Source organism: Passer montanus, unplaced genomic scaffold (genome assembly GCF_014805655.1).
Source record: "Passer montanus isolate IOZ18808 unplaced genomic scaffold, ASM1480565v1 scaffold95, whole genome shotgun sequence".
Lineage (NCBI taxonomy): Eukaryota > Metazoa > Chordata > Aves > Passeriformes > Passeridae > Passer > Passer montanus.
The window spans coordinates 642,544-668,911 of record NW_024374923.1 but is presented as its reverse complement, the minus strand read 5'-3'; the positions used below and the strand labels follow the sequence as shown (position 1 = coordinate 668,911).

The window sequence follows — 26,368 nt, the reverse complement described above, 5'->3', positions numbered from 1 at the left end:
TGCCTTGGCAAAAGCAAACAGAACTTTGAAAATTAGATCTAGACTGCAAGAAGATTAAATCAGGCTAACCAGAAAAATAAAATCTCATTAAACTCTGCAAGCAAGATGCATTCTTATATGCATACATTTGTGTATGTGATTTTAACCTAATAGTAGTACACATTATTAGTCTCCCTAAAATAGTATGTCAGTGTTTGTTTGCTACAATAAAATTGGATTGTGATCACTGAATCAGTCTCCCCATCTCTCTCCATTGCCTCTGTGTGAGGAAGAAGAGCCAGCCTGATTGGCAGGGAGTCAGCGAGCCCCTGGAACTGAGTGTGACAGTGAGAGAGCCGTGTTTGGGCCCACAGTCACCTGTCTGATGTGACTGACAGGTGAGCCAGGGGAACTAAAAATATGGGAAAGGAAATGTCCAAAGAGAGACACGTCTATGAAACCACAGAAACCTTCTGGGCAGGCTTGACTCCCCCATCCCAAAGAAGGACCTTAAGTCACTTTGGCTCCCGTCCTGGTGAATACCTTTTAAGACATTGAAAAAGCAAGAGTAGTCTGGGGCTGTATCCTCTGCAGATGCCGCTGACCTCCTGCCTCACTCTGACTCTCCCTGCGCACTTGAAACTGGCACCTCTTATACCGAAGAGCTGCCACAGCCATCAACCTTGCCCCTGCCCAGGCCTAGGAGGGCAAGGCATTCTTTCTCATGGTGGTTGGCAGCCTACATCACTGACTGTGGCTCTAGCAGTGAGGAGCCCTTTGATCCAGGACCCGTAGATTCAGACTATGAGAGTGATCCATTCCCTCCTGATCCTTATGATCACTGGATGCAACTAAAGAAAAAGACTTTTAAGGAGGGGGATGTGAGAAATGAGTGCTCACTTTAAAAATTTAAGAAGGTTTATTAAACCTTAACAAAAATACAAGAAAAAGACTGTGAAAACCGCCAATTACTTGTTTTTAAAAATTTTTGAAGTTTAATAGTAATAAAATGGTTATAAAGATAGTAATAATATTAGAGTAATAAAAATTTGGACATTTAAGGTTAGGACAATATGAGATAATAAAAACAAACAGTTACGGACAGTCCGGGTACCTTTTTCTGGGCAAAATAAGCCCGAAAATGGACACCCATTAACAGAGGATTAACCCTTAAAAGCAATAGCCTGTTGCATATTCATACATCTCATACATGATGCATAAATTCCATTCAGATTCTGATCACTGAAGCAGTCTCCCCGTCTCTCTCCTTCGCTGACAACTATTGTCACCAGATTATTTTTGAGCACTGAGTATATCCTTCTGTTGCAACACCAGTTTAACTAGAATATTTCTTGAAAAAAATTTTGACTATGGTGTTTTAGAAAATGGTCAGCTACCAGCTGTGAACATTAAAAGGCTGAGAACACAGAGAGGAAATAGTTTGCACAAGAACAAGTTTAATCCTAGCAACACCTGTCTTCTTGGATAAATGTAAGCTTATTCATACTCTGGTAGAAGTTTTGCAGTAAAGCTACAATCCCACAATTCTCTTGGTGATGAGCTCAAACAAAGCAAGAGACTTGCTTGGAAAAAGGAAAAATGCCTGGTCAGATAATAGATGCATTTTTATGGTCAGATAATAGATAAGAGATTGAAGGTACTGTTGAGTTTGCAGGTGTGCCCAGGACAAGGTGAGAGATGAGCGAATCTGACTCCATTTTCTTAAAAGGCTAAATTATTATGATATGATATAATGCTATACTAAAACTATACTAAAGATAGAGAAAGGATACAGACAGAAGGCTCAACAAGAATGATAATGAAAGCTTGTGACTCTCCATACTCCTGACACAGCTGGACAGTGATTGGTCATTAAGTGAAAACAATTCACATGAAACAATCACCTACCACATTTCAAAGTAGCAAAACAGGAGAAGCAGATCAGATAATTATTATTTACATTTTTCTCTGAGGTCTCTCAGCTTCCCAGGAGAAGAATCCTGGGTAAAGAGATTTTTCAGAAAATATGATGGTGACAAGGTACCAAAAAGTTGAGTCAGAATTTTTGCAGACAGTTTTGTAACACTGTGAACCACCAGTAATCTCAGATGCTTAATTTCAGTGGAGAAGTAGTAAAAAACCACAAAACAATACAAAACCCCATCCTGAACTGCTGGGTTCAGGAGATTCTGTGCATTTAGAAATCCATGTTCTGAAATGCTGCCTAAAATTGCCTGGATTTTTATGCACACAAGTACCACCTGCAGGCATTAAAAATTATTGTCCTAGTCATGACACTGGGGCCTTGGTGCTAGCAGACAGTGGCACTGAGAGGTACAGTCCTGATTTTCTCTTGTAAGTGGCCTAGGTTTGTGCCAAGAAACACAGGATGAGATGATTCTCCTAACATTCTGAGTAGGATTCAAGGACTTTGGAAAAATGTGGCAGAGCCAGTCTCCAAAGTACTCTCAGACTCTGCTAAAGAGACAGGCCAGGTGGCAGAGCTGTGGGCAGTTGCAGTCCATGCTACTAGAAATTCTGTAAGTAGTTCACCTTTATGCCTCTTGCTTTGGGGACCAGAGCCCCTGTCACCTGGCAAGGCGGTCCCAGCCCCGCTGGCAGCAGCTCCTCAGGGAGCACGTGCACCTGGCACGTGAAATCCCTCACTCTCCTGTGCTTTTTTTAAAGCAGAACAGCTGGAAGAGCTGAGGAAGGAGCTCCACAGACCCCTAGCCAACATCATGGTGCTTTTAACTGAGCTGTTGCTCATCGTGTCTGAGGGAGACTACACTGACCCCAGCACAAAGATTAAGCACTAGCCGCTTCCTACTTTTCTCTTGGAACCTGGTTCTCTCCTTAATTAACACATCAGCATTTGTGCCAGACCCCAATTGCACAGCTCAGTGGTGCTGTCCTTTTCCTGGCACAGGGCTCCAGCCAGTGCTGGGGCCAAGGAAGAAAAGGCAGGGAGGACATGGAAGCACCAGCTCCAAGGGACATTTCAGCAGGAGGCAAAGCACAGGGCCAGAGTCACTAACCTGACTCATAAGGAGTCCTTAGGCCAGGGTGTGAGGTACCACTCTTCAAATTTGGGACTTAGCTGTAGGTGGCTGCATGAAACCCACTCACACGGACTCCTGCTGGGCACCCATGGGTGATCAGAGTTTGGGCTAAGCTTCAGCTGAGTGTTGTGGGCAGAAAGAGAACTGAGGAGCCTGGGAGGCTTGGTGCCTCAATTCTGTCACTGGTGCTCAGGAGATGAAACCTTAAGTCCTTGGTTGTTGTCCGGTTTTTATGCCAAGCAAAAGACTTGGAAACGTGGAGAAGAGCAAGTAGCTCTCATTTGTGACAGGCCTGTCCTCTCGGAAAGAGCTGAGTATGCAGCTTAAATAGAAGGAAGAAAAAACAACTTTCAGAGTAGACAAAAGTCACTAAGTCACTCTTCTCAGATTTGAGGGATGCTACTGAGGCAGGGAAAACAGACTTACAAAATAGCTTACTGAAAATGCATGCAAATTGTAATCCTTTATCGTTCAGGACTCAAAGCATGCTTCTTTCAAATGCTTTGGGGGTTGGAGGGTCCTGGTTTTAAATACTAACCACATCTAACACTCTCTGAAATTTGCTTACCTTTTCTTTCTTTTCTTTTTGCTTTCTCTATGAAGCAAAATCCGAAGCTGGGAACTTGAACTTCACTCACCCTGAGTGTCCTGTTACATGAATGTTCCATGAGCAGAAATGAAACTATTTTTGTGTCATTTAGCTCATCTAGCAACTATTTGTGCTGATGGCAGCAAAACATTTACCTGTTGCCAGCTAAGTGCAGGAGGGGCTGGGTGGTGAGGGCTCTCCCTTTTCTGAAGAAAAAAGAACAGAACAAACTTGGTTTACAGAACAACTTGACTCAAATCCCACCCATCTCTTTTTATGACAGTTCCAGGACAGGTATGTACCAACCATGATTTAGGCTGCAATATTGCTGCAGAATCCAGAAAGTTTTCATACTAAACATAGGCACAAGTATTTGCTTTCTCTTTGAAACAGAGCCCTTTTAGGAGCAATTTTCCAACCTTAATGGCCTGAATTTTTGGTGTTGACGGAGAAAAAAACACTCAGGTCCTCATCTCACTCTGGGGCTACGCTGGGGCTGCTGTTTCAGAGAATGTGGTGGCCTGCAGAACAGTGAAGCTCTGCATGGACACCAGTCAGCTGCAGCAAATGGTTCAATGCAAAGGTCTGTGAGAATGCCCAACAAAATCTCAAAATGATGCCTGCCGTTGCCACTGGAAAGAACCACTGCATTATCAACTACCTACTGATGTGTTCTAAAATACAACTTAATCTTGAATCAGATTTTACAAGTTTGAGGGTGGTACACTCATCAGGCTACAGTTGATACATTTTTTTTGTCCTACTCACTTTTCAAGCAGTAAACCAATGCCCTGATTTGATGGAACAAAAACCATTTTCTTGTTGGTCACTATTCCTTCCATCAAAGCCTGTACGACTTCTTCAATCTCCAAAATCTTTCCAAGCCTACACAGGAAAGCAAACACATAAGAGCTGCAGTGATAAAATGGGGTGGTACCAGCTGATCTAGGAGGCTTCACAAATGTACAAACTCAGGTAATTCAAATGCAACAATTGCATGGACAATTAAACAACAATTAAAGCAACAATTAAAGGACATTCCAGATGTTCTTTAGTCAATGATACAAACTGTTGTTATACAGCCAGTGGGAACAGAGGCCTAAAGCTGGGGATAATATGCAGGGCCTTGATGCAAGGAAGGAAACACAGGAATGCAGAGTAGTGAGAGTTACCTTGTAGTGGGGTTTTTGACAAATCCAGTGTTTATAAAAACTGGACAAAGGCATGTTGTTTTTATTCCATCCTTTCCCAGGGCAGACAGCTCCTCTGTCAGAGCTTTATGAAATCCAACTGCAGCAAACTTGCTTGAGCTGCAGGAAGGGAGAAAGTAAAATGAGAAGACAGAAATCCTATTTCCACCTTTCTACCACTACAAATGGCTTAAACAATCATACACACACAGTAAAGTGTGGGATGCAAAAACCTCCAAATAATCCAGCTGAGCAGACTATACCACCATGAAAGGAGTCACCAAATGACCTGCTGCTGAAGCCACCGTGACAATGTGCCCATAGTTGTTGTTCATCATGACTGGCAGGAAAGCTCTTGTGGTCTTGGAAGTCATTTAAACCAAGAGGCAAAATGCATGGGACAGAAAGAAGGAAAAGAACATTGTTTTCTTAGGCATACTCAGCACTGACCCTCAATGTTATTCACTAGGTGGCCAAAGCCATCCCTAAAGCTACGAGCTGCACAGCACCTCAGACTCCCAGAGCCACAGGGATACCTGCTCTCTGACCCTTGGTGCAGCTGGCAACCTGCTCTCCAAAGGCTTCAGCAGTTGGCTATAAACAGGAGATGGTTTTCACATCTTTCCTTTGCTGCTTTTAAGGTTTCAGGTGTCAGCAGAAATGCTGGCAGGGTCTCACCCCCAGCACGTACAATGAACCACTTGTCAATCTATGGCTTCTCTTTTCTTCTGCCACAAACAAGAACTGCTGAAACCCTCCCAGCCTGTCAGCCCCACGACTCCTCTGACAGAGGCCTTCTGTGTGTGCTGCAGATGAGGCTGTCTCCAGCCAGCTCACATCAGGAAGAAACCATTCCACTTTCCCAGCACACAGTCTGCTTAGGTGCCCCTGGGCTGTCACAGTTCATTTGATCATTTCACTGCTAATAATGGTTGGTCTCAACATGCCTCCTCATTGACACTCCCAAAAATCTGTAGCTAGAGATGATGGTGGCCCTTACCCACATGTGACCCAGAATGTTGACTTCAAACATCCTTTCTATCTGGTGCTCCTGAGTCGAGAGGAAGTCGGCAGCTGTAATCACACCAGCATTGTTCACCAGGATAGTCACATCCCCAATATCCTTCTTCACCTTTTGGAGAGAAAACAAAAGCCCAAAATTGAGTCTGTCACGCAGGAGAGAGAAAAAAAAAAAAAAGTAAGGGGGGAGAAGTTGAACCATAATTAAATTCTTAACAGTGCATCTCCAAGGGAGAGGGAGATCATGCCACATTTCCAGATGTGGCAGGAACTTTGCAGTAGAGCTATGGAATCTGGTTTAGATCTGATTCTTCCCCATTTATTAATGCCAGTGGACTGTGTAGTCACTCTTGCAACTGTTTTGAGGCAGCTGGACCACAGCCGTTACAGTAAAATGTTTCATATGTTCTCAGTGCTGTCTATGTTGCTTCAGAGGCTGGAACCCTAGAGAACAAATTTGGCAAGGGGATGTGATATGCTGGAGTTTCCCGAATAGGATGAGACTGGCTGTGATCTTGGAAATGCTACAGCACTCTGTGTCCAGAGAGCAGCAAGGAGTAGAGAGCTTCCAGGAGCTTGCAGGATTTGTGTACAACATGTCTTCTCTAGTTTTCCAGCCTTCTCTGGGAATCAAGCATGGCTGGGAAAGCCTTTGGCCATGCCCCTGCTGCCCCACCTTGTCTGCAGCACTGTAGATCTCCTCCCGTTTGCTGCAGTCCACCACGAAGCTCTGAACAGTGGCTCCCAGCTTCTGGCATTCTGCTGCCGTCTCCTCAACGCCGTGCTGGAAGAGGCAAAGAGAAAGACCCCGTGCACAGCTGTCCCCTCACCACAGCTGGGCAGCAGAGGCTGAAGACATCCCTGGATTGAGCAACCACTGCCCAGGCCCTGAACAGTTCATGGCTACCCAGGGAAAGAGCTACAGGTGGGGTCGTTGAAAGAACAGGCACTCCAGTTGGAAATTCTGGACCTCTGTAGAGGTGACTGCCAGAAAGGAAATCACAGAATCATGAAATGGTTTGTGTTGGAAAGGATCTTAAAGACTATATAGTTCCAACCCTCCCTTGTGCTGGACGGGGCACTAGATCAAGTTGTCCATTCAATCTGGCCTTGAACATTTCAAGGGATGAGGCATCTATAACTTCTCTGGGCCACATGTTTTAGTACCTTTAGCAAACTGCTTTATTTCATCCTACAAGTCATCATTTCCCATGTTATTTCCTCTACCCAGTCCAGCTGAGAAGAGGGGATGATAGAGCAGCTTGGTGGGCACCTGACATGCATCCAAGGTCAATCCACCACAACTGTGTACAATGCAAAGAGACTTTCCTTACAGGACTGCACTTGACACACACAGAACAGAAGCTTCCCTCTGTTACTGTACCAGCTCACTAAGCCAGGGCAGAAATTATTTTACCTGTCTTGTCCCCAGGTGCCAGAAGGCCGTGCCAGTGGGGCCCTGTGCTGGGGTCTGTTTTGCAGCTTTAGGATAACACAATCAGCTTCTTTGCTGACCCAGTGTGTCAGAAACAGAAAGCCCAGCCTTTCACTCACCCTGTTGCACCTACACCCAAGAGTTTACCTTCATAACTTCTGAATACCATGCTGCATGTTTGTATCTGCCCATCCTCCACTTGCCAAGGTCCTTTACACGTGCAGCTGCCCAGAGGGCAGCCGGGCTCACACAGCCCGGCACAGGGATGCTGCTGACGAGAGCGCAGAAAAAACACATCTCCCAGCAATGCACACAAAACACCCGAGGCTACAGAGAGAACAAGCGAAGGCAGACCTGCTCCTCTCTGCAAACAGCCTTCTGGTCTCAGGTCACACGGAGCGAGGACACGAGCGTGTCCTTTACCTTATTGATGTCCCACAGCACCAGCCTGCTCTGGCGCTTGGCGAACTCCAAGGCGGTCGCTCTCCCGACGCCATGGCCAGCGCCCGTGATGAGCACCAGCTCCCCGCTGAGAGACTTTCTCCTCACGGGCACGAACAGCTTCACGAAAGCCTCCAGGTAGGAGAAGAGGAGCGTGGCCAGGAACAGGAGCAGCTCCAGAACCAGATTCATCGTTTCCCTGGAGCTCCTTCGAGCACGGGACTGAACTTTAATCTCTTTTGAGGGGCCCCGCGGGTTGCTGATTTACCCGCTGCCGCCTCGGTGCGCGCCGCCGGTGCCGTCCGCTCCCGCAGGATCCACCCCCGCCCCGTCCGCAGCGCCAGCTCCGCCCAGCTGTCCCACCCGGGGGCCCCGCTGTCCCCGTGCTGCTGGCCCTGTGGTGGCCCTGCGAGGGCGGTGCAGAGGGGCTGCGGTCTGCACTCCAACCTGCCCTCGCAGAACCACGTTCGCCCTGCAGCTAACAGGACGTACCGGACGTGGATAAAGAAATGTGGCTTTTAGGGCGTTTTCTGCTCCCTTGGCTAAGGAAAACGCAGACGATAGAGGTGTGCGAACCCCTCTGTCTTCTGCCCTTGGTTTTGATCTGCCAGTTGCCCCAAGCGTTCATTCTCTGCTTTGTTTGTCCCCACACAGGTGGCAGTGCCTTGCTGTTCCTCTCTCAGGCCCCTGTATCAAGGAAGCAGCAAAACATGTTCTTGTTTGTCATTTGCCGCAGGTGGAAAAGGGACGGAAGTGGCAATAAAATTGCTCATCCAGTTTACTGACAGAAGCATCTTGATGGTCTCTTCAACTCTGTACTGTAATTCTTTAGAGTTTTTGTGCTTTGTACCTGTCGAGTTGCTCAGTGCTGTAAGGTCCTTGAGCAGTTTTCTTCATGGTCCCTCTTTCCATTGCATCTCTGCAAAGTCTGCATGGTCAGCAGGCTTTGCACCCCACCATCCTCTTCCAGGTCCCTTAAGGAAAGCTGAATGAGTCAAGTCCTTTCAACTTCTGGAACTCCACAGGTGAGCTCTTGCCTAGCTATTTGTCTTACTATGTCTTTTATTTAGTAATCCAGACCTTCCATCTTAGGCTGCAGCCACTTAGTTTCCATAAGTCCTTTAAAAAATGGCATTAAGTTGCATGAATTTGAATATTTTTATTTAATCTAGTCTAAATCACACAACTCACACTTGGGACTCACTTGTATATAATGGAGTATCCAGAGCCTCAAGCAGAACAAGAATGCTTATAGGAAATAGGAGAAAAGTACTTTCAGGTGTTTCTTCCAGCTCTACCAACGTAACTCAAGGCCTTTCCTGGAAAGTATTGCTGACCTTACTCCTTTACTTTTCAGTTAGAAAATCTGATGTTTTGCAGTCATGTTCAGCATTTTATTTAAGGATATTTTTGAACTGCTTGGGGAAGAGTGAAGGGTTCACAAACATCTAACAACTGACCAAAATGGTGTCCAGTTAAGATTAGAGTTTTTGAAAAGTATTATTTTTGCCCTGGTGGTTTGGCTGCAGCTCATCTTGCCTGTGGGAGACTGGGTCAGTTCCAGCACGGAGATTTCGGGCTAGGCGCTTCCTACTTTTCTCTTGGAACCTGGTTCTCTCCTTAATTAACACATCAGCATTTGTGCCAGACCCCAATTGCACAGCTCAGTTGTGCTGTCCTTTTCCTGGCACAGGGCTCAAGCCAGTGCTGGGGCCAAGGAAAAAGACGCAGGGAGGACATGGAAGCACAAGAGACATTTCAGCAGGAGGCAAAGCACAAGGCCAGAGTCACTAACCTGACTCATAAGGAGTCCTTAGGCCAGGGTGTGAGGTACCACTCTTCAGTTTGGGACTTAGCTGTAGGAGGCTTGGTGCCTCAGTTCTGTCACTGGTGTTCAGGAGATGAAGGCTGAAATCCTTGCTTTTGCATATGTGTCTTTATGCCAAGCAAAAGATTTGCAGCCATAGAAGACACAGAACAGAACCACAGCCACACACGGAGTACTGCACAAGTTGCCTTGCCCAGTAATTCCTCTGGGCTCTGAGACCCTGGACTAGATCTGGCAAAGCAGGAATCACTACAGTCTCCCCTTCCTTAAGAGCAAGTGTGCTAAGAAACAGACTCTGCAGAAGAGCACTGTCATCCTCAAGATGGATTTTTGTTCCAATTTAATGCTGCCATCAGAATCTAAATGTTGTACAGGGCTAGTGGGAATGATGTGCCAGGAGAAGCCAAGCATCTTGTCTGATGTGTCCTACTGAAGCCAGTCCTTCCCTAGTCTAAGAAAAGGGCCAAGTCATCCACTGTTGACTTTTCTCCAGGGTCTTCCTGTGGAGTCACTGGACTGCGACTCCTTTGAGCAAGGATTCAAGTCATGAAACAGAAGAAATGTGGAAGGTGGGTAGAAAGAGAGACTAAGCTGGGTGGGAAGTTAAGAATGCTTGCCAGCCCTACAAGAGAAAGCTGTTAAGTACTTACAATTCTGTAAAGTACTGATTTAGCTCTTATGTTCCAGTGAGTGCTAGGGGCAAACATTTTGGCTGGTATGCTGCCTGCTCTGACAGATCTTTTGAACTTTTGAAGCATCTGTATTTTTAGACTTTTTGACTGCTCACTAGGTAAGAACAGGTGAAAGTGAACATAATCAAAAAGCCAGACAGATGTGGTTTCAAGTGTCTCACATGTTACAGGACTGTCATGGTAGCAAGAGGCCAATATGCACCTCAAAAAGAAGCAGGGATACAACCCCCCCCATATTTTGGTTTGTTTTTTTAAATTAAAACCATGCCTAAGTATTCTTTGATTGGCTTATAACCTTTTTTTGATGTCCTGAATTTTGTGAACCCCCTTTTTTCCTTTCCTGTCTCAACTACAGGAATCTTGCACAAGAACTGAAGCTGGGAAGTGTCCTGTTACATGAATATTCCGTGGGCAAAATGGAAAAAAGTAGTGTGTTATTTAAGCTGTCAACAGTGCTTCTACCTGTTTCCAGTTAAGAGCAGGAGGGGCTGGGTGGTGAGGGCTCTCCCTTTTCTGAAGAACCTGTTTACAGAACAACTTGCTGCTTTGCTAACACTCCCTGTTATGCAGGTGTGTTCCAGCTGCAGGTGTGGGAGAAGCCCTTAGGTGTGCCTGGGAATGGTGGCCTGGAAGCAGCTGCCTGAGCTCTGTTCTGAATCAAGGCAGCTGAAATACACTCAGCACATGTTCTCTTTTCACTGGTGCCTCTGGGAAATGAGAATCAGTTCTTGCTTTTCACTGGGTGCTTCTGTGCCCAATGATGGCATCAAACTTTGGAATGGTCATCTTCTTCAGAAGGTTCAGGGCACGTTCTGGAAACACCCTGGAAATGAGAGTAACATGAAATGAAAAGTGGGATAAAAACTTAAATGATGGGGAAAAGTGTCACTGCAGGTGAGGGAAGAGCTGGTGTGGCAGCAGAATGCATGCACACATATGAACTGAGACTATGTATTAAACTGGGCATTGTTTCCATAGCTCTCATCAATCTCTGACTAATTGAAGTCCATTCCTGGCCTTTTAGGACAGTTCCAATGCCAGGTATCTGTGGGCAGTATGTGAACTGCAATACTGCTGCAGAATCCAGAAAGTTTCAATATTGTACATATGTAGGTGTGTATTACATTTCATGCTCTGAAAAGCAGCAGGCCTGTGGAAGGATGAGATTTTCAAACTGAGGTGGAGTTCTCACTCCTAAGATTCCTCCTTTTAAAGAGCTTTGTCTCTTTATCCCCCTGTCCTAAATTATGACCAAAAAATGCAGTTATTCTAAGTGCTTTGACAGCATCAGTTTTGACTTGCCTATGCTTCTGCAGACTTGCACTCTCAACAAACAGCTCTTGGAGATCCAAAATTATTGAAAATATTTTTCCCACTGCCTGGTGTTTGGTTTAGCAAACAAGAAACTACCAAGTGTTTAATGAGATACTATAGGATTTAACTGAGAATCTAACTTAGTTGTTTGGATGTGAATTCCAGATTTGGAACTGGAGCTCTGGTAAAAACACCTCCACAGAGCAGCTGCACTGGATAATTAAGTTGTGTGGGAGGATAAATCTTGCTTTACATAGCAGAGAGCAGTACAGTCCTTTTGAAGCAATGTTCTCAGGCTCTGTGGCCTCAGTGCTGACATAAAGAAACAAAACCTAATAAGCAGCAGGTCCTCAGCTCCTTCTGGAACTTCTGCTGACTCGGAGGTTACAAGTTTGAACCTTGTATGCTCAGGTAGTATTGTTGTTTCCACATCTATTGTTTAATTGTCCTTTGTACTTACATTTCAGTAAACAAAGCAATGTTTAGCTGTGGTGGAACAAAAACCATTTTCTGGTTGGTCACTATTCCTTCCATCAAAGCCTGCACGACTTCTTCAATCTCCAAAATCTTTCCAAGCCTACACAGGAAAGCAAACACATAAGAGCTGCAGTGATAAAATGGGGTGGTACCAGCTGATCTAGGAGGCTTCACAAATGTACAAACTCAGGTAATTCAAATGCAACAATTGCATGGACAATTAAACAACAATTAAAGGACATTGCAGATGTTCTTTAGTCAATGATACAAACTGTTGTTATACAGCCAGTGGGAACAGAGGCCTAAAGCTGGGGATAATATGCAGGGCCTTGATGCAAGGAAGGAAACACAGGAATGCAGAGTAGTGAGAGTTACCTTGTAGTGGGGTTTTTGACAAATCCAGTGTTTATAAAAACTGGACAAAGGCATGTTGTTTTTATTCCATCCTTTCCCAGGGCAGACAGCTCCTCTGTCAGAGCTTTATGAAATCCAACTGCAGCAAACTTGCTTGAGCTGCAGGAAGGGAGAAAGTACAAATGAGAAAGCAGAAATCCTATTTCTAACTTTCTGCCATTGCAAATGGCCTAAACCATCATCTGCCTCTTAGTTGCTTGGGTGCTGTTTAAGGTTAGGGGAGGGGTGAGGGCTGGTGCACCTCTGCTCTACCTTATATCCTAACCCCTACCCCTTATTGCCACTATGTGCTCTCTATCCCTTTACCCCTCTTTCTGCTCCTTGTTATGTGGAGACAAAACCCTCCAAATAATATAATCCATCTGAGAGGCAGGGCAGGGAATATTCTAACTTTGCCTGTGCCAGAGTGTAGTGGATAAGATATTGAAACTTGTGGATTAATTGTCCAATGCATAGCAGGTATCTCAAGAAAGGGCACTTTAGTTGCAAACAGGCAGACAAACATTAGGAATTCTTAGAAAATTGCATCTGAAGTGCATCAATCAATGGACATCCTGTTCTTTCGCATGAGAGAAGATTCCTAGAAGGAATGCAGCCTGAATCTCTAAAATTAGGAAGGATAGGCAGGGTAGAAATGGAGATTAACCTGCTACTGTTTAATTGTACCATACAGGAGCATCCTGTAACAGTTCTGTGTGACTTTTGAAATAGAGAAACATTATGCAAGCAGAACTGAGGAACAACCTGCCATGGAAATAGGTGTGGGCCTGAGGTTTAAATCAACTCCAAAAAAGGAAAACAACAGAATCAGTTTGTTAATTGCTATGGATTTGGCAACGTAATCCCAGTAAAATCCCTGGTTGAAGAGTTCGTGCATTGCTGACAGTGAGTGACTCTCTAAGAGGGAGTATTCCTGGGAAAAGATTGTTCTAAGGAGTGTTCCCAGGGCTGGACGTGATGCAGGATGGCAACACAGTCTAACAGGTTTTTGGTGCCTGCACCATGATTTTCCTGACACCTTTCAAGTAGAAAAGTAATTTGAGGTCACGATGGCAGAAGGTCGGGGGGGAGGTCGGCAGGGAGGACCTCATGGTGGGAGGCTGTTACAGGACACCCAGCCAGACAAACAGGCAGGTGAGGTGTTCTACAAGCAGCTGGCAGAAGCCTCATGGTTTCCAGCCCTTCAACTTGCCAAATGTCTGCTGGAAATATAACATGGCAGAGAGGAAGCAGCCTAGGAGGTTCCTGGAGTGTTTGGAAGACAACCTCCTAACATAGCTGGTAAGAGAACCTACTGGAAGAGGTGCCCTGGTAAACCTGTTGTTTGTGAACAGAGGACTGGTGGGTGATATGGTGGTTGGTGGCAGTCTTGGGCAAAGGGACCACAAAATGTCAGAGTTTTCAATAGTGGGTGAAGCAAAGAGGGGCACCAGAACTTCCACCTTGGATTCTGGTGGGCAGATCTTGGCCTTGTTTAGGACACTGATTGACAGAGTCAGTCCTGAACGGTAAAGGGGTACAGGAAGGCTGGATATGCTTTAAAAAGGAATTGTGAAATATTCAAGAGTAGCCCATCCCCATGTAGTTGAAAGACAAGTCGTCAGGGGAAAAGATCAGCCTTTAAACAGAGAACTTAGGCTGGAACTTCAGGGAAAAAAACCAGTGTATTCTTTCCAGATGGAGGGTCAGTTAACTTGGCAGGACTATAAAGATGTTGTGAGGTCATGTAGGGAGAAGATTAGAAGGACCAAAGCCCTACTAGTACTTGTCCTTAGAGACAACAAAAAAGTTTTCTATAAATACAGCAAAAGGGGAGTCAAGGAATGTCTCCATCATTTGTAGAACACAAAAGGCAGTGTAATGACAGAGGAAGAGGAAAAGGCAGAGGAACTTAATACCTTCTTTGTCTCAGTCTTTAATATTGTCCAGTTGTCCCTCAGGATTCTCAGCTCCTACAGCTGGAAGTTAGTGACAGAGAGCTGAGGGAAGGGTCCCCATAATCCAGGAGGAGATGGTTAGTGATCTGCTGTGCCAATTCGACACTCAAAAATCTATGACCTCTGTTTGGATCCATGCCCGAGTAATGACAGAACTATTGAAAGAACTTGCCAAACCACTTTCAATCACCTACCAGCAGTCCTGGTTAACTGGAAAAGTTTCATCTGGCTGGCAATTAGCAAATGTAACACCCATCTACAAGAAGGGGTGGAAGGATTATCCAGAGAATCACAGGCCTGTAAGCTTAACCTTGGTTGTCGGAAAGGTTATGGAAGAGATCATCCTGAGTACCATTACAAGGCACATACAGCACAACCAGGGGATCAAGCCCAGCAACATGGATTTATGAAAAGAAGGCCCTGGTTGACCACCCTGATCTCCTTGTATGACGAAGTGGCCCACCTAGCAGATGAGGGGCAGGCTGTGGATGTGTCTATCCAGGGTCTGTCTAGACTTCAGTAAAGTGTTTGACACCATCTGCCACAGCATCCTCCTAGAAAAACTGACAGTTGTAATCACACCAGCATTGTTCACCAGGATAGTCACATCCCCAATATCCTTCTTCACCTTTTGGAGAGAAAACAAAAGCCCAAAATTGAGTCTGTTACTCAGAAGAAAGAAAAAAAAAAAAGTAAGGGGGGAGAGGTTGAACCATAATTAAATTCTTAACAGTGCATCTCCAAGGGAGAGGGAGATCATGCCACATTTCCAGATGTGGCAGGAACTTTGCAGTAGAGCTATGGAATCTGGTTTAGATCTGATTCTTCCCCATTCATTAATGCCATTATTTATTGTGTTCCACAAACTGTGCACAGTTTGGACCATGTAGTCACAATTGGTGTGGGAAATGGATTTCTGCAGAGTTCTCAGGGCCTGACAGAAGGTCCACCCAGTATGCATCCGTATGCAAACTTTGAGACAAGAAATGCTGACTTAGAAATGCCATGGAAGAGGACAGATATTAAGAGAGAAATGGAGCTAGAAAAAAGTTTGAAAGGATGGCCTTGCAAATAAGACTAGATAGTTTGGAGAAATAGAACTATGAATGATGCATTGTATTGGGACCCACAAGGGGTAGTTTTAGATTATTGATTTTAAGGCATCTACAGCATGGTTTGGCAGAAAGCTGATTGGCCAAGAAACACTTATAGCATATTGTAATTAGGAATCAGTCAGCTTCTGATTGTGATGGCGTGAATTATAACATCTGTCTTGTCTCACTCTTCTCATAAGACTGAAAATGGAATAAAAGTTTTTAAAATGCCTCTCAGTTGCCCCATCTCTGGGTCAAGAAAAGGGTATTGTCCAACACTTGGGACCACAGAGGTACAGACTGTTCTGAGGCAGCTGGACCACAGCCATTACAGTAAAATGTTTCATATGTTCTCAATGCTGTCTATGTTCCTTCAGAGGCTGGAGCCCTAGAGAACAAATTTGGCAAGAGGATGTGATATGCTGGAGCTTCCTGGATGAGACTGGCTGTGATCTTGGAAATGCTACAGCACTCTGTGTCCAGAGAGCAGTGAGGAGTAGAGAGCTTCCAAGGGCTTGCAGGATTTGTGTACAACACATCTTCTCTAGTTTTCCTGCCTTCTCTGGGAATCAAGCATGGCTGGGAAAGCCTTTGGCTGTGCCCCTGCTGCCCTGTGGCAGCAGCTCTCTGGCCACAGGGAGCAACACATAACTTTCCCAGGCCTTTCTGAGGAAGGCTGTGAGAAGATCAGAGAAAACAATGAGAAACAATTCTTATCTTTACTTGCTGCACCTGTTGTTGTGAACATCTGCAATGTGTTATTGAGGGTGTTTTTTTAATTAGCCAATGGTCATGGTGTTTGGATTGGAGGACCAATTAGGTCTAACTGTATCATAACTGTCTACAAAAGCAATGGGTTTCTTAATAATTATAATTATATAATAAAAAGATTGATCAGCCCTCTATGAGTCATGGAGTCAATGCTAATTTTTACCAGGCTGGGGGCCCGTCGCGATGACCTTGCCCCACCTTGTCTGCAGCACTGTAGATCTCCTCCCGTTTGCTGCAGTCCACCACGAAGCTCTGAACAGTGGCTCCCAGCTTCTGGCATTCTGCTGCCGTCTCCTCAACGCCGTGCTGGAAGAGGCAAAGAGAAAGACCCCGTGCACAGCTGTCCCCTCACCACAGCTGGGCAGCAGAGGCTGAAGATGTCCCTGGATTGAGCAACCACTGCCCAGCCCCTGAACAGTTCATGGAAAGAGCTGTGGATGGTTTTGCTGAGAGGACAGGCATTTCAGCCTTAAATTCAGGATTTGCATGTAGTGACAGCCAGAAAGGGAGGGTGGCAACAAGAGTGAGTTTGGCTTGGTGAGGCAGACAGAGCAAGGCTGCAGAAAGGGGCACACACTGCCTGTTACAGCACAGCAGGCAGCACTGTGAGTGTAAACAGCTTGAAAATACAGGCCTGGCTGACACCTTGGGATATGAAAAACTGGCTCTATGTCTTTCTGTATTTGCATGCTGGGTGTGAGAAGAAAGGCCCTCCACAGTTCACAATGTAGAAAGATTTTAATTCCAGGATGACCTTTGATACACACAGGTCAGAAGCTCCCTGAAGTCATTACATTAACTTGTTAAGCCAGAGTAGAAATGACTTTGTTGTATCCCTGTTCCCAGGTGCCAGAAGGCCATGCCAGTGGAACCTGTGCATTGAAAAGCTCTAGGTCACAAATAGCCTGGGACGACTCAGCAGTCCCTGTAGTGAGTGACTGGGCAGCTGTCCTCAACACCAGCTGCTCTTTAATGCTGAGAGCCCCCAAGAAGGAGGCCTTGTCAAGACACCTGGGTTGGAGGAGCATACTCCTAAATCCTCTGCAATCCACAGCCTCCCTTGATACTGTATTTCAGTTCCTGCTGTTATATTTGCCCAATTATCCCATAAAAAAAACCAAAACAACAAAATGAAATGTAGCAGCAATTTTAATTAAGTAGCTTAAAATATATAAAATTGAATACACTTGAAATATTGACAATATAATTTGGTTAAAACAAGGAATAATTTGGTTCTGATAATAGTGCATAAGCAAAAATAACCATGCAGGGTACCGAGGGCAGGGCTTGACTCCCGTCACCTCATGTAGAAACTTGCCAAGCCAAAGTTCCCTCTTTTATGCTGCATGTCATCACCATCTCCTCCCATTTCAATTCATCACACTGTATCTCCACCCTCATCATCACCTTCACCACGCATGCTCCACCATTTTTTAGGTGGTCACACCATTTTTTAGGGGTCATCCCTGATGAAGGCCTCTCCTCTTCCTCGATGTTCTTTGATTCACCTTTTGGATTACACACGTGCACCAAGCTGGTATAATGTAAGCCAAAGCTAATATCATACAAGCCAGTATTATGTTCTAGCATCAAAGAAATACATCTCACACAATTAATATTTTCCTGGATGTCCAACCAAATTTTCCTCTCTTCCAACTAAATTTAGTAATAGTTATCTCTTCTTCCTGTTCTGAACATCTGCAGGAGAAGGGGGGGAGCCCCTCCTCTCCCTTTCTTTCTTGGCATTACACCTTTAACTGTTTTATTATTTCCAAATATTAATTACTGTATCAATATTGATTACTGTTTCAATTTTATCAGCATGAATCACACCTATTTATTGCACTGCTGACACCCACGCTTACAATCTACTTCCCAGCACTAAAGCCAGGCGTCGCTCACTACTAAATTTATACCTAATCTCCCCATTCCATCCCGTGAACATGAACAATTCTGTTTCACTGCAGCCCTGCACACTTTGGGAGAGCAGTGCCATACCCCCTCCAATGTCTGATCTTAGGTATAATGGGTACCAGGAATAGACACTGAAAATGTACAACACTAACTTCCTTGTTTATCCATCCTCTCATCCAGCTTGTCTCAGGTTTGGTGTATTTTTGTTTGTGGAGGGCTGGGTTCTGTTTTACAGCTTCATGATGAACTCCTCTGCTGACCCGGTGTGTCAGAAACAGGAACCGCAGCCTCTCACCACCCTGTTGCACCTACACCCAGCACCTGGCCTGGATTTCTTCAGAATGCCATGCTGCATGTCTGTACCTGCCCATGCTCCACCTGCCACGGCATTTCTGCATTCCAGTCAAATCATCAAATCAATCAAATAAAGAGCTTGGGCCAGTGTAAACACTTAGAGAGGTGCCACCTATGCTTGCAGCTGCCCAGAGGGCAGCCGGGCTCACACAGCCCGGCACAGGGATGCTGCTGACGAGAGCGCAGAAAAAACACATCTCCCAGCAATGCACACAAAACACCCGAGGCTACAGAGAGAACAAGCGAAGGCAGACCTGCTCCTCTCTGCAAACAGCCTTCTGGTCTCAGGTCACACGGAGCGAGGACACGAGCGTGTCCTTTACCTTATTGATGTCCCACAGCACCAGCCTGCTCTGGCGCTTGGCGAACTCCAAGGCGGTCGCTCTCCCGACGCCATGGCCAGCGCCCGTGATGAGCACCAGCTCCCCGCTGAGAGACTTTCTCCTCACGGGCACGAACAGCTTCACGAAAGCCTCCAGGTAGGAGAAGAGGAGCGTGGCCAGGAACAGGAGCAGCTCCAGAACCAGATTCATCGTTTCCCTGGAGCTCCCGCCGTGCCCGGACTGCGCTGGAGCCGCCGGCGCCGCCCGCCCCACAGCCGGCCGAGGCCACGCCCCCGGGCTCGGCGCCCAATCAGAGCGCGGGACCGTGTCTGGGGGCGGTGCGGGGCCCGGCCGCGCTCCGGGCCGCTCTGTGGGGCTCGTCTTCCGGGTTCCGCAGGGAGGGACAATAGCTGGGAAATGGAGACGCCCACCCTGGGATAAGGTTGTTGATTAAAGTGAAAGATATGAAAGAGAAAAGGTTATGCTCTACTTCCCCGCGGGGAGCAGGGCTTCCGCACGCACGTCGGTCGCTCCGGAAGGCAAACACAACGAATGCCCTCCCTTCCCTTCCTTATGTTTTATGTCTGAGCTGCCGTCATGTGGCACGGAATAACCCTTTGGTCGGTCGGGTTAGCTGGCCTGGCTGTGTTCCCTCCCAGGATCTTGCCCACTGACAGGGCTGGGAATGCTGGGGACACAGCGCTGATGCTGTGGGAGCGCTGCCCACGGCATCTAAGACACGGGTGTGTCACCAACCCTCCCCTGAGTGCCAGCGCTCGTCCGGCTCCGCGGGGCTGCCTTGGCCGCGGAGCTCCGCCCCAGCAGAGCCAGCACCGCGGGGCTGCCTTGGCCGCGGAGCTCCGCCCCAGCAGAGCCAGCACCGGGCGCTGCCATTGACGCCGCTCCCGCCGGTGCGGGGCCAGCTTGTACAAAGGCGGGGCAGCAAGGAGCGGGATCAAGGGGCGGCATTCCGAGCGGGATCCAGCAGCGGCATCCTGCAGCGGGCTGCCTCGCTGCCCGGCCCGGCCCCGGGGCTGAGGCGGAGGCGGGCCCGTGGCGGCGGGGCCGATGCCGCTGCTGGCCGGGGCTCTGCCGCGGGTGGTGGTCGTGCTCTCGTTCTCCGTCCTGCTGAGGGCCCGGGGCGCTGCCCACAGGTACTGCGGGCCGCGGGAGCCCGGAGCGGGCCGCGGTGTGGCTGCCGGCGGTCGGCGGCCTGCTCGGCCGGGAGCGGCTCGGCCGAGGTCCCGGGGCTGCCGTACAACCCTGCCCGCCGAGCTCGGCCGGAGTGTGTGGTGTCCCTCAGGGTGTCCCTCCGTGGGAAAGGCAGGCGGGGCTGTCACCTAAAGTGGTGTAATTACTGGAAAGTGCAAGAGGGGTTTTGCTCTTTGCCACGTTTCTCTTAAAAGGTTTTTGTTGTGAACTTCAGGCGTTTCGTGAGTTGGGTGTTAGGGGGAATTTCTTCTAATTTCATTAGGCGTTGGAATGGGCTGCACAGGGAGGTGGTGGAACCGCCATCCCCAGAGGTGTTCAAGGAAAGGCTGGAGTGGTGCTCAGTACCATGGTCGAGGTGACACGATGGTATTTGTTCATAGTTTGGCCGCAGTGATCTCAAAGGTCTTTTCCAACCCAATTGTTTCTGTGAAAGAGCTGAGTCTATTCCACTTGCTGTATTGTACTTTAAAGACTGGGGATTAAAAAGCATGTTAAAACGTAATGAATAAGATTTTTTGTTGTTGTTGTTTTCTTTTTTTTTCTTTTAGTAATTTATCTGCAAGCTGTTGGTCCCGTCTTCATCCTGTAAACATGTTCAACAGTTATAATGTGAAGTTCCACCACAGAAAAGCTCTCACCTCCCCATATCCAGGATCACACGTTGAGCGTAGCCAAGTTCCTGAAGATAAAGTGGGCTGGCAGACTGAGTGGGAAGGTTATGATCCTGTGGAGTACACTGCAAAGTCTGTTTTGGCCGGACCCACTTGGGCAGATCCCCAAATCAAGTGAGTGGAAGTGGTGGCTCTTTTCCCCTGTGAGCAGGAAAGCAGGAACTAATCCTGAATTAACAAGTGATGTGTGGTTCCACAGTGGTGTGTGGAAATTAGAGAAGTGAGTACTTGGATTGTTGTGAAGGTCTTTGATACATGATTTTACTGAGCTGGTGATTAAGATTGGAATAATGGACAGCTGTTGATGCTGTGTTTCTCTGTGGTGTGAGCTAAATAAAATCTAATTCTCTTTAAGAATTTGGAAGAACATTTTAGTGATACACTTGTTTATTTGTAGTTGGAATGTAACATGAAAAAAGAAAGTGTAATTGTAGTTTTTGAAAGGTGCACTCTGACTCAGGAAATGTGAAAGGTTGAACTAATTACAGATTTATTTTTTTTTGTGATTGTGTAACAATGTGGGTGTCAGTTCTTCCGTCTTGAGTAACAAGGGATGAGACAACCGGCAAATAGCCTCATGTTGCCAGGGGAGGTTTAGATTTGATGTCACGAAAAATTTCTTCACCAAAAAGTTTGTCAGGCACTGGAACAGGCTGCCTAGGGAACTGGTGGAATCTCCATCCCTGGAGGCATTTAAAAGATATCTGGATGTGGCACATGGGGGCATGGTTTAGTAGAGGGCTTGGCAGTGCTGCATTGAGCTTGGTGATTTTAGGAGTCTTTTCCAACCAAAATGATTCTGTGATTCTACACCTCTAATCTTAACAAAAATACTTTTGAAACACTTTGTCCAAGTGAAGATTTAGAGAGATGCAATATTAAATACTTTAGTTCTGCACTTTTGCCTACAGACCTAGATACAGAGGGACTGTAATCAGAAAAGGTTAGGACTTCATGGCCTCCTTTAGAAAAGGGAGGGCCTGCAACTCCAGTTCTGGTAAAAGCTGCTCATTAACACACTCAAAGGGGTGTTGCTGGTCTGATGGCTGGCATAGAAGCTTTTGTGTTTTGTAATTTGTCTCTATTAAATTCTTATTTGCCACACAGCAATGAAGGTTTTTCTCCCAAATTCAATGAGAGAGATGGAGAAGTGGAGAGGAAGAGTCTGAATGGCTTGTATGTGGTCGAAAATGGGAGACCCCGGTGAGTGTGGGGTTTTTGTTTGTATTTTCATTTCAGTGGTGTAGTTTCAGTGCTCTTACAGTTCTGTCAATACATAGTACCTGCTAGGACAAAGCCAACAGAGAAAAATGGAGTTTAGTTTGATGAACCTAAGTTGGTGAATGAGAAAAACGTGTTATATCTCTTGCCCTTTAAAGCATGTATGTGCTTTAACACAAAATATGTGTTGCTGTCCTTCCCTTTTTTGTTATTTAATCTTGTTTTGTGTTTTTTTAATTTGTTTTGGTTGGTTTTTCTTTTTTTTGTAGAATGTTTTGAATGTGGGGAAATAAATACATCTAATGTGTTAAGGGTTTGGAAATTTAGCAGAAAATAAACTCCCTTTAATTTCAGCTGGTCCTCAGAGATGAGAATAGCTGGGTGTGGCTGGGCTTAATTTCCAGTTGGAGCCAATTCAGGACTACATGAGTCATGTACTGTGGCTTTTATTTCAGCAATCCAGTGGGAAGGACTGGCCTCACTGGCAGAGGATTGTTGGGGCGTTGGGGACCAAACCATGCTGCTGATCCTGTTGTAACCAGGTAAGGGGCAGGTAACTGCAAGGGATCCTGCACGAGAGGAAGAACCCTTGCATTTTGCTTTTTTTCTGCTTCTCTGGGCAGCATATCACTTTTCGTGGCCCTTTTCTCTGTGTGTTTTCTATGTGTAAGCTCATTCTGCTTTTGTTAATACAAGAAACACTAACTTAAACACTAGACTTAGTCTATGATAGGAGGAGGTGGGATTAGGATGCTCTTTTTGTCACTGTAGGCTTTGTTTTGATGTGCTTTTCCAGCAGGATGTGTGTACATGCTAACCATTGTACACAAAGTATTCAGAAAAGATTGTGTGGTTAACAGAAGTGTGAACTAGAAAGTGCAATGCTGAAGACAGAACCATTGTGGAAAATCATCCTGATGCATTTTACTTCTTCTGCTTTCCTAAAGGATGCCAATGCTACTGAGTTGCTTCCTAGAAAATGAATGCTGGATTTCTTTTTGTTTTATTTTTTGTTTAGACAGCTTTTTGCTCTGCCTGTTGGTAGTTCTTAGTTATTTACTGAAGGCAATGGTGGCTGCTTGTGGCTTTGTCCTGGTACTGCTGCAGCTTGTGTGACCATTCTGTTCCAGCAGAAACATTCTCATCGTCTTGGTATGAACTAGCACAAGTGCAGCTCGGAGAGCTTTCAGAGGAGCTGCTGCTACCAGCCTGGCTGCAGAAACATGCCTCATGGGCATTTTCTGCCCTTGTGGCTGAGGAAAACCCTCATTGTTCTGTCCTTGGTTGCAGTCCTGCTGGATGGCATTTGTTGGTCATCCCAACTGTTCATTCTCTGCTTTGTTTGTCACCACACAAAGGTTGCAGTGCCTTGCTCTTCCTCTCTCAGGCCCAGGTGTCTAGAAGCGGCACAACATATTCTTGTTTATCATTTTCTGCAGGTGGAAAAGGGATGGAAGTGGCAATAAAGTTGCTCATCCAGTTTCTGGCAAGAACATCTTGCAGTTCGTAGCCATCAAGAGGAGAGACTGTGGGGAGTGGGCCATTCCAGGGGTAAGGGCAAAGCTTCAGAGGCAGCTGGCATTTCCCTGCTGGTGAAGCCATGAGGCAGATATGGCACGTGTGTGATGCAAGTGGATGTAATATACTAAGAGCTAGGAGTTAAAATGTGTAGAATCTGAGTGATAGTATTTGTTTGTTTGTTTCCCCCCCTCTAAGGGGATGGTGGACCCAGGGGAGAAGATCACTGCTACTCTGAGGAGAGAATTTGAGGAGGAGGCCTTGAACTCTCTGCAGAAATCCCCTGAGGAGAAAGCAAAATTGGAGAAGCAGCTCCAGAAGCTGTTCAGCCAGGAACACTTTGTGGTGAGCTCTGTGTCTCTTGTGGTGGCCTTTTGAGCTGTGCATGTAACTCACAGCTGTATGAAATCTGAAGAAGTGCAGCTGAAATGAAAATAAGTTGTGATGCTCATCTTCTTGGGGTGTAGGAAATTGAAGGGACTGTTGAAAACTCTGTGAGGGCAAATGTCTCAGAGAGAAAGGAAAAAGTATGACTGATTCCACCTCCTTTGTTTTGACACTGAGCTTGTTCTGGTTTGTTTGGGGCCTTACAGGTGTACAGAGGATATGTGGATGACCCTCGTAACACTGATAATGCCTGGATGGAGACAGAGGCTGTGAACTATCATGATGAAACAGGTAAATATCTCTAGGCATGCTCTTAGTTTCCTTTTACTCCATATGTTTGTTTGAAATTGGGGCTGTTGTTGAGCTGAGCATGGCAGTGAAATCAGGGGAGCATGAAAGTCAGGTGTAAAATATGGGACTAGATTCTTAAATTGATCTGTTATCTTGGACTCCCATTTTTCACCTGTAAGATAAATCAATCTACTTAGATGCTTCTGATGTGTTCAAGCCAGAGACTTCATGCAATGACATTTCCACTGAATTTTGGATAGTAGGTGCCAGTTGTGAAGTTTCATGTGTCACTGGTCCTAGATTTATTGGTCCCCCAAAGTAGTGGAGATTGTGTGTCTTTGGCCTCTGTTTCCAATACAGAATAGAAAAATATTTCCTTGGTTGTTGTCTGTGAAAGTCCTGAGATTCTTTTTAAAAACAGAGTGAAAACCTGGGGAAAAAAAGTAATTCAGAAGCAAAGGTATCCCTTTTTAAAAACTAGTATTTTTTATTTTGGGGCCTTCAGTAAAATTTTAATTTTTTTTCATAAGTGTATATAAGTTTCAGAATTCAGTTTGTCCTGTAGAATAGTATGCGAGAAAAGGAGCAATCAAATAAGCAAACCAGCAAAAATCCAGGTAGATGTATTGGCTAAACTTGGGGTAGTAAGTACATGTTGTCGTGATGGTTTCCAGTAACTTTTCATGCTGCTGGTGATATCCTAGGAACAATGACAGGGTGTTAACACCATTTCTGCCATTCAGATTTGCCTTAAAATAGTGCAAGTCTGAAAAAGGTTTCTGGCAAAGAATCAGTGAGAGGTTTAGTTGTTTTTTCTCTGAGAAGCCATTTAGGGTTGCTGCCTGTGAAGGAGCATTTTGGAAGGGCAAAACTAATAGGATGTGAGAGGGGAAAAGGCAGGAAGAAAATATGTAATAGCATTTTCTAACTCTTGTTTTGTGAACAGGTGAGACAATGGATAACTTGCCTCTGGAAGCAGGTGATGATGCTGGAGTTGTGAAGTGGGTTGACATCAGTGAGAACCTTGAGCTGTATGCGAGTCACAGCTACTTCATCAAGCTGGTGACTGAGAAACGGGGAGCCCACTGGAGTGAGGATCCTGGCTCTGAGTGCCACAAGTGATGGAAACTGGGAACAGACAGACTCTGAGAGCAGAACATGTTTTCCAGCCTTGAAACAGATGTCCTTGTCATCCCCAGTGAAAATTCTGTGAAATTCAACTGGGAGAAGCACTGGACAGTGATAAACAGAGGCTTTTTCAGAGACTTCAGATTGCTTCTTTTGATTTCTTAGCTAGTGTGAAACGAGAAGAATGTGGAGCCCTCGCTTTGCTTTCTTGGCTTCATTATTTGCAGCTGTTTCATAATGTCTGCACATCTGCATGGCAGCACTGGCATTCTGACTGGTGGTAGTTCACAGGCTCTTTATTTTTGCACTGATTCCTTTCAGGAATATGGATCCCTAAGGAATGAGAGACTTGTAGGATAACCTGAATAATGACTTAATTTAAGTGCTGCATAATAAAGTGAAATTTCTTTTCTGAGTCATTTCACTTAACATATCTTTGCAGGGATTTTCCACTTTGAGAGATCAGTTTTCACATTCAGTTACTTTTTAGTTTACAGTGTGGCTGGGATTCACATCAGAATGTGTGACTGTGCCTCTGTGTCAAAAGAAATCGTGACTGATTTGAGGAGCTGAATTTTGTGGTTCCTTCTCTTCCCACGGCTTGTGGGGTACAGTACAGCTGTTGTGGGGACTGCATCATAAACAGAATCACCGGAAAGAGCAGCCTTGAAGTATAATCTTGTAAATTTTGCTGGTTTCTTACTTGACAGGTGATGTGAATAACTTGCAGTCAGGAGGCTGATGGGGGCTTTTTATGTCATTTGTGCTGCTAACAGGGGCTGCACAGCAGTTGCTGACATTTCTCTCTGTGTTTTTAATAAATTGCTGTGAATTGTGTACTGGTGTCAGGAGTTGGTGAGAGTGACAGCTGAAAGTTGATGTTGAGACCTGAGGACTTCAGGAATTTTGATTCATGTGTAGGAGTAAGTTGGTGATAAATGTCATGGTCTGGAATTACCTTGTGTAACAGTACTGTGACACACTCATGCACTGTTGAGACTTTATCCACATCCTGCTTAACTAATTAATGGGTTTAGGACTTTCTCCTTTTCAACCCTACCCCTGCCTCCCAATTAGCTAGTGAAACCTGCAGGAGTTATGGGTGT

At 45.7% G+C, this 26,368-nt stretch overlaps 3 protein-coding genes across 3 annotated transcripts; 1 reads left to right on the top strand and 2 right to left on the bottom strand.

Moving 5' to 3' along the window:
• Nucleotides 1–4,820: 4,820 nt before the first annotated feature.
• On the bottom strand, nucleotides 4,821–8,041 carry LOC120496040 (estradiol 17-beta-dehydrogenase 11-like). The gene is made up of 5 exons (XM_039696076.1): nucleotides 7,699–8,041; nucleotides 6,517–6,624; nucleotides 5,821–5,952; nucleotides 5,077–5,182; nucleotides 4,821–4,941 (listed from the first exon to the last, which is right to left on the bottom strand). Exons 1-4 carry the CDS (start codon nucleotides 7,906–7,908, stop codon nucleotides 5,078–5,080), a joined length of 555 nt encoding a protein of 184 aa, XP_039552010.1. The 5' UTR covers nucleotides 7,909–8,041; the 3' UTR covers nucleotides 4,821–4,941; nucleotide 5,077.
• A 2,742-nt stretch (nucleotides 8,042–10,783) lies between these two features.
• On the bottom strand, nucleotides 10,784–19,120 carry LOC120496048 (17-beta-hydroxysteroid dehydrogenase 13-like). Its single transcript, XM_039696091.1, has 6 exons — nucleotides 18,835–19,120; nucleotides 16,442–16,549; nucleotides 14,947–15,006; nucleotides 12,403–12,611; nucleotides 12,011–12,127; nucleotides 10,784–11,059 (listed from the first exon to the last, which is right to left on the bottom strand). Exons 1-6 carry the CDS (start codon nucleotides 19,042–19,044, stop codon nucleotides 10,972–10,974), a joined length of 792 nt encoding a protein of 263 aa, XP_039552025.1. The 5' UTR covers nucleotides 19,045–19,120; the 3' UTR covers nucleotides 10,784–10,971.
• A 538-nt stretch (nucleotides 19,121–19,658) lies between these two features.
• On the top strand, nucleotides 19,659–26,099 carry NUDT9 (nudix hydrolase 9). Its single transcript, XM_039696075.1, has 8 exons — nucleotides 19,659–19,988; nucleotides 20,595–20,831; nucleotides 21,825–21,920; nucleotides 22,394–22,480; nucleotides 23,378–23,489; nucleotides 23,655–23,801; nucleotides 24,050–24,134; nucleotides 25,081–26,099. The coding sequence occupies exons 1-8, from the start codon at nucleotides 19,903–19,905 to the stop codon at nucleotides 25,254–25,256; spliced, it is 1,026 nt and encodes a 341-aa protein (XP_039552009.1). The 5' UTR covers nucleotides 19,659–19,902; the 3' UTR covers nucleotides 25,257–26,099.
• The last annotated feature ends 269 nt before the right edge of the window (nucleotides 26,100–26,368 follow it).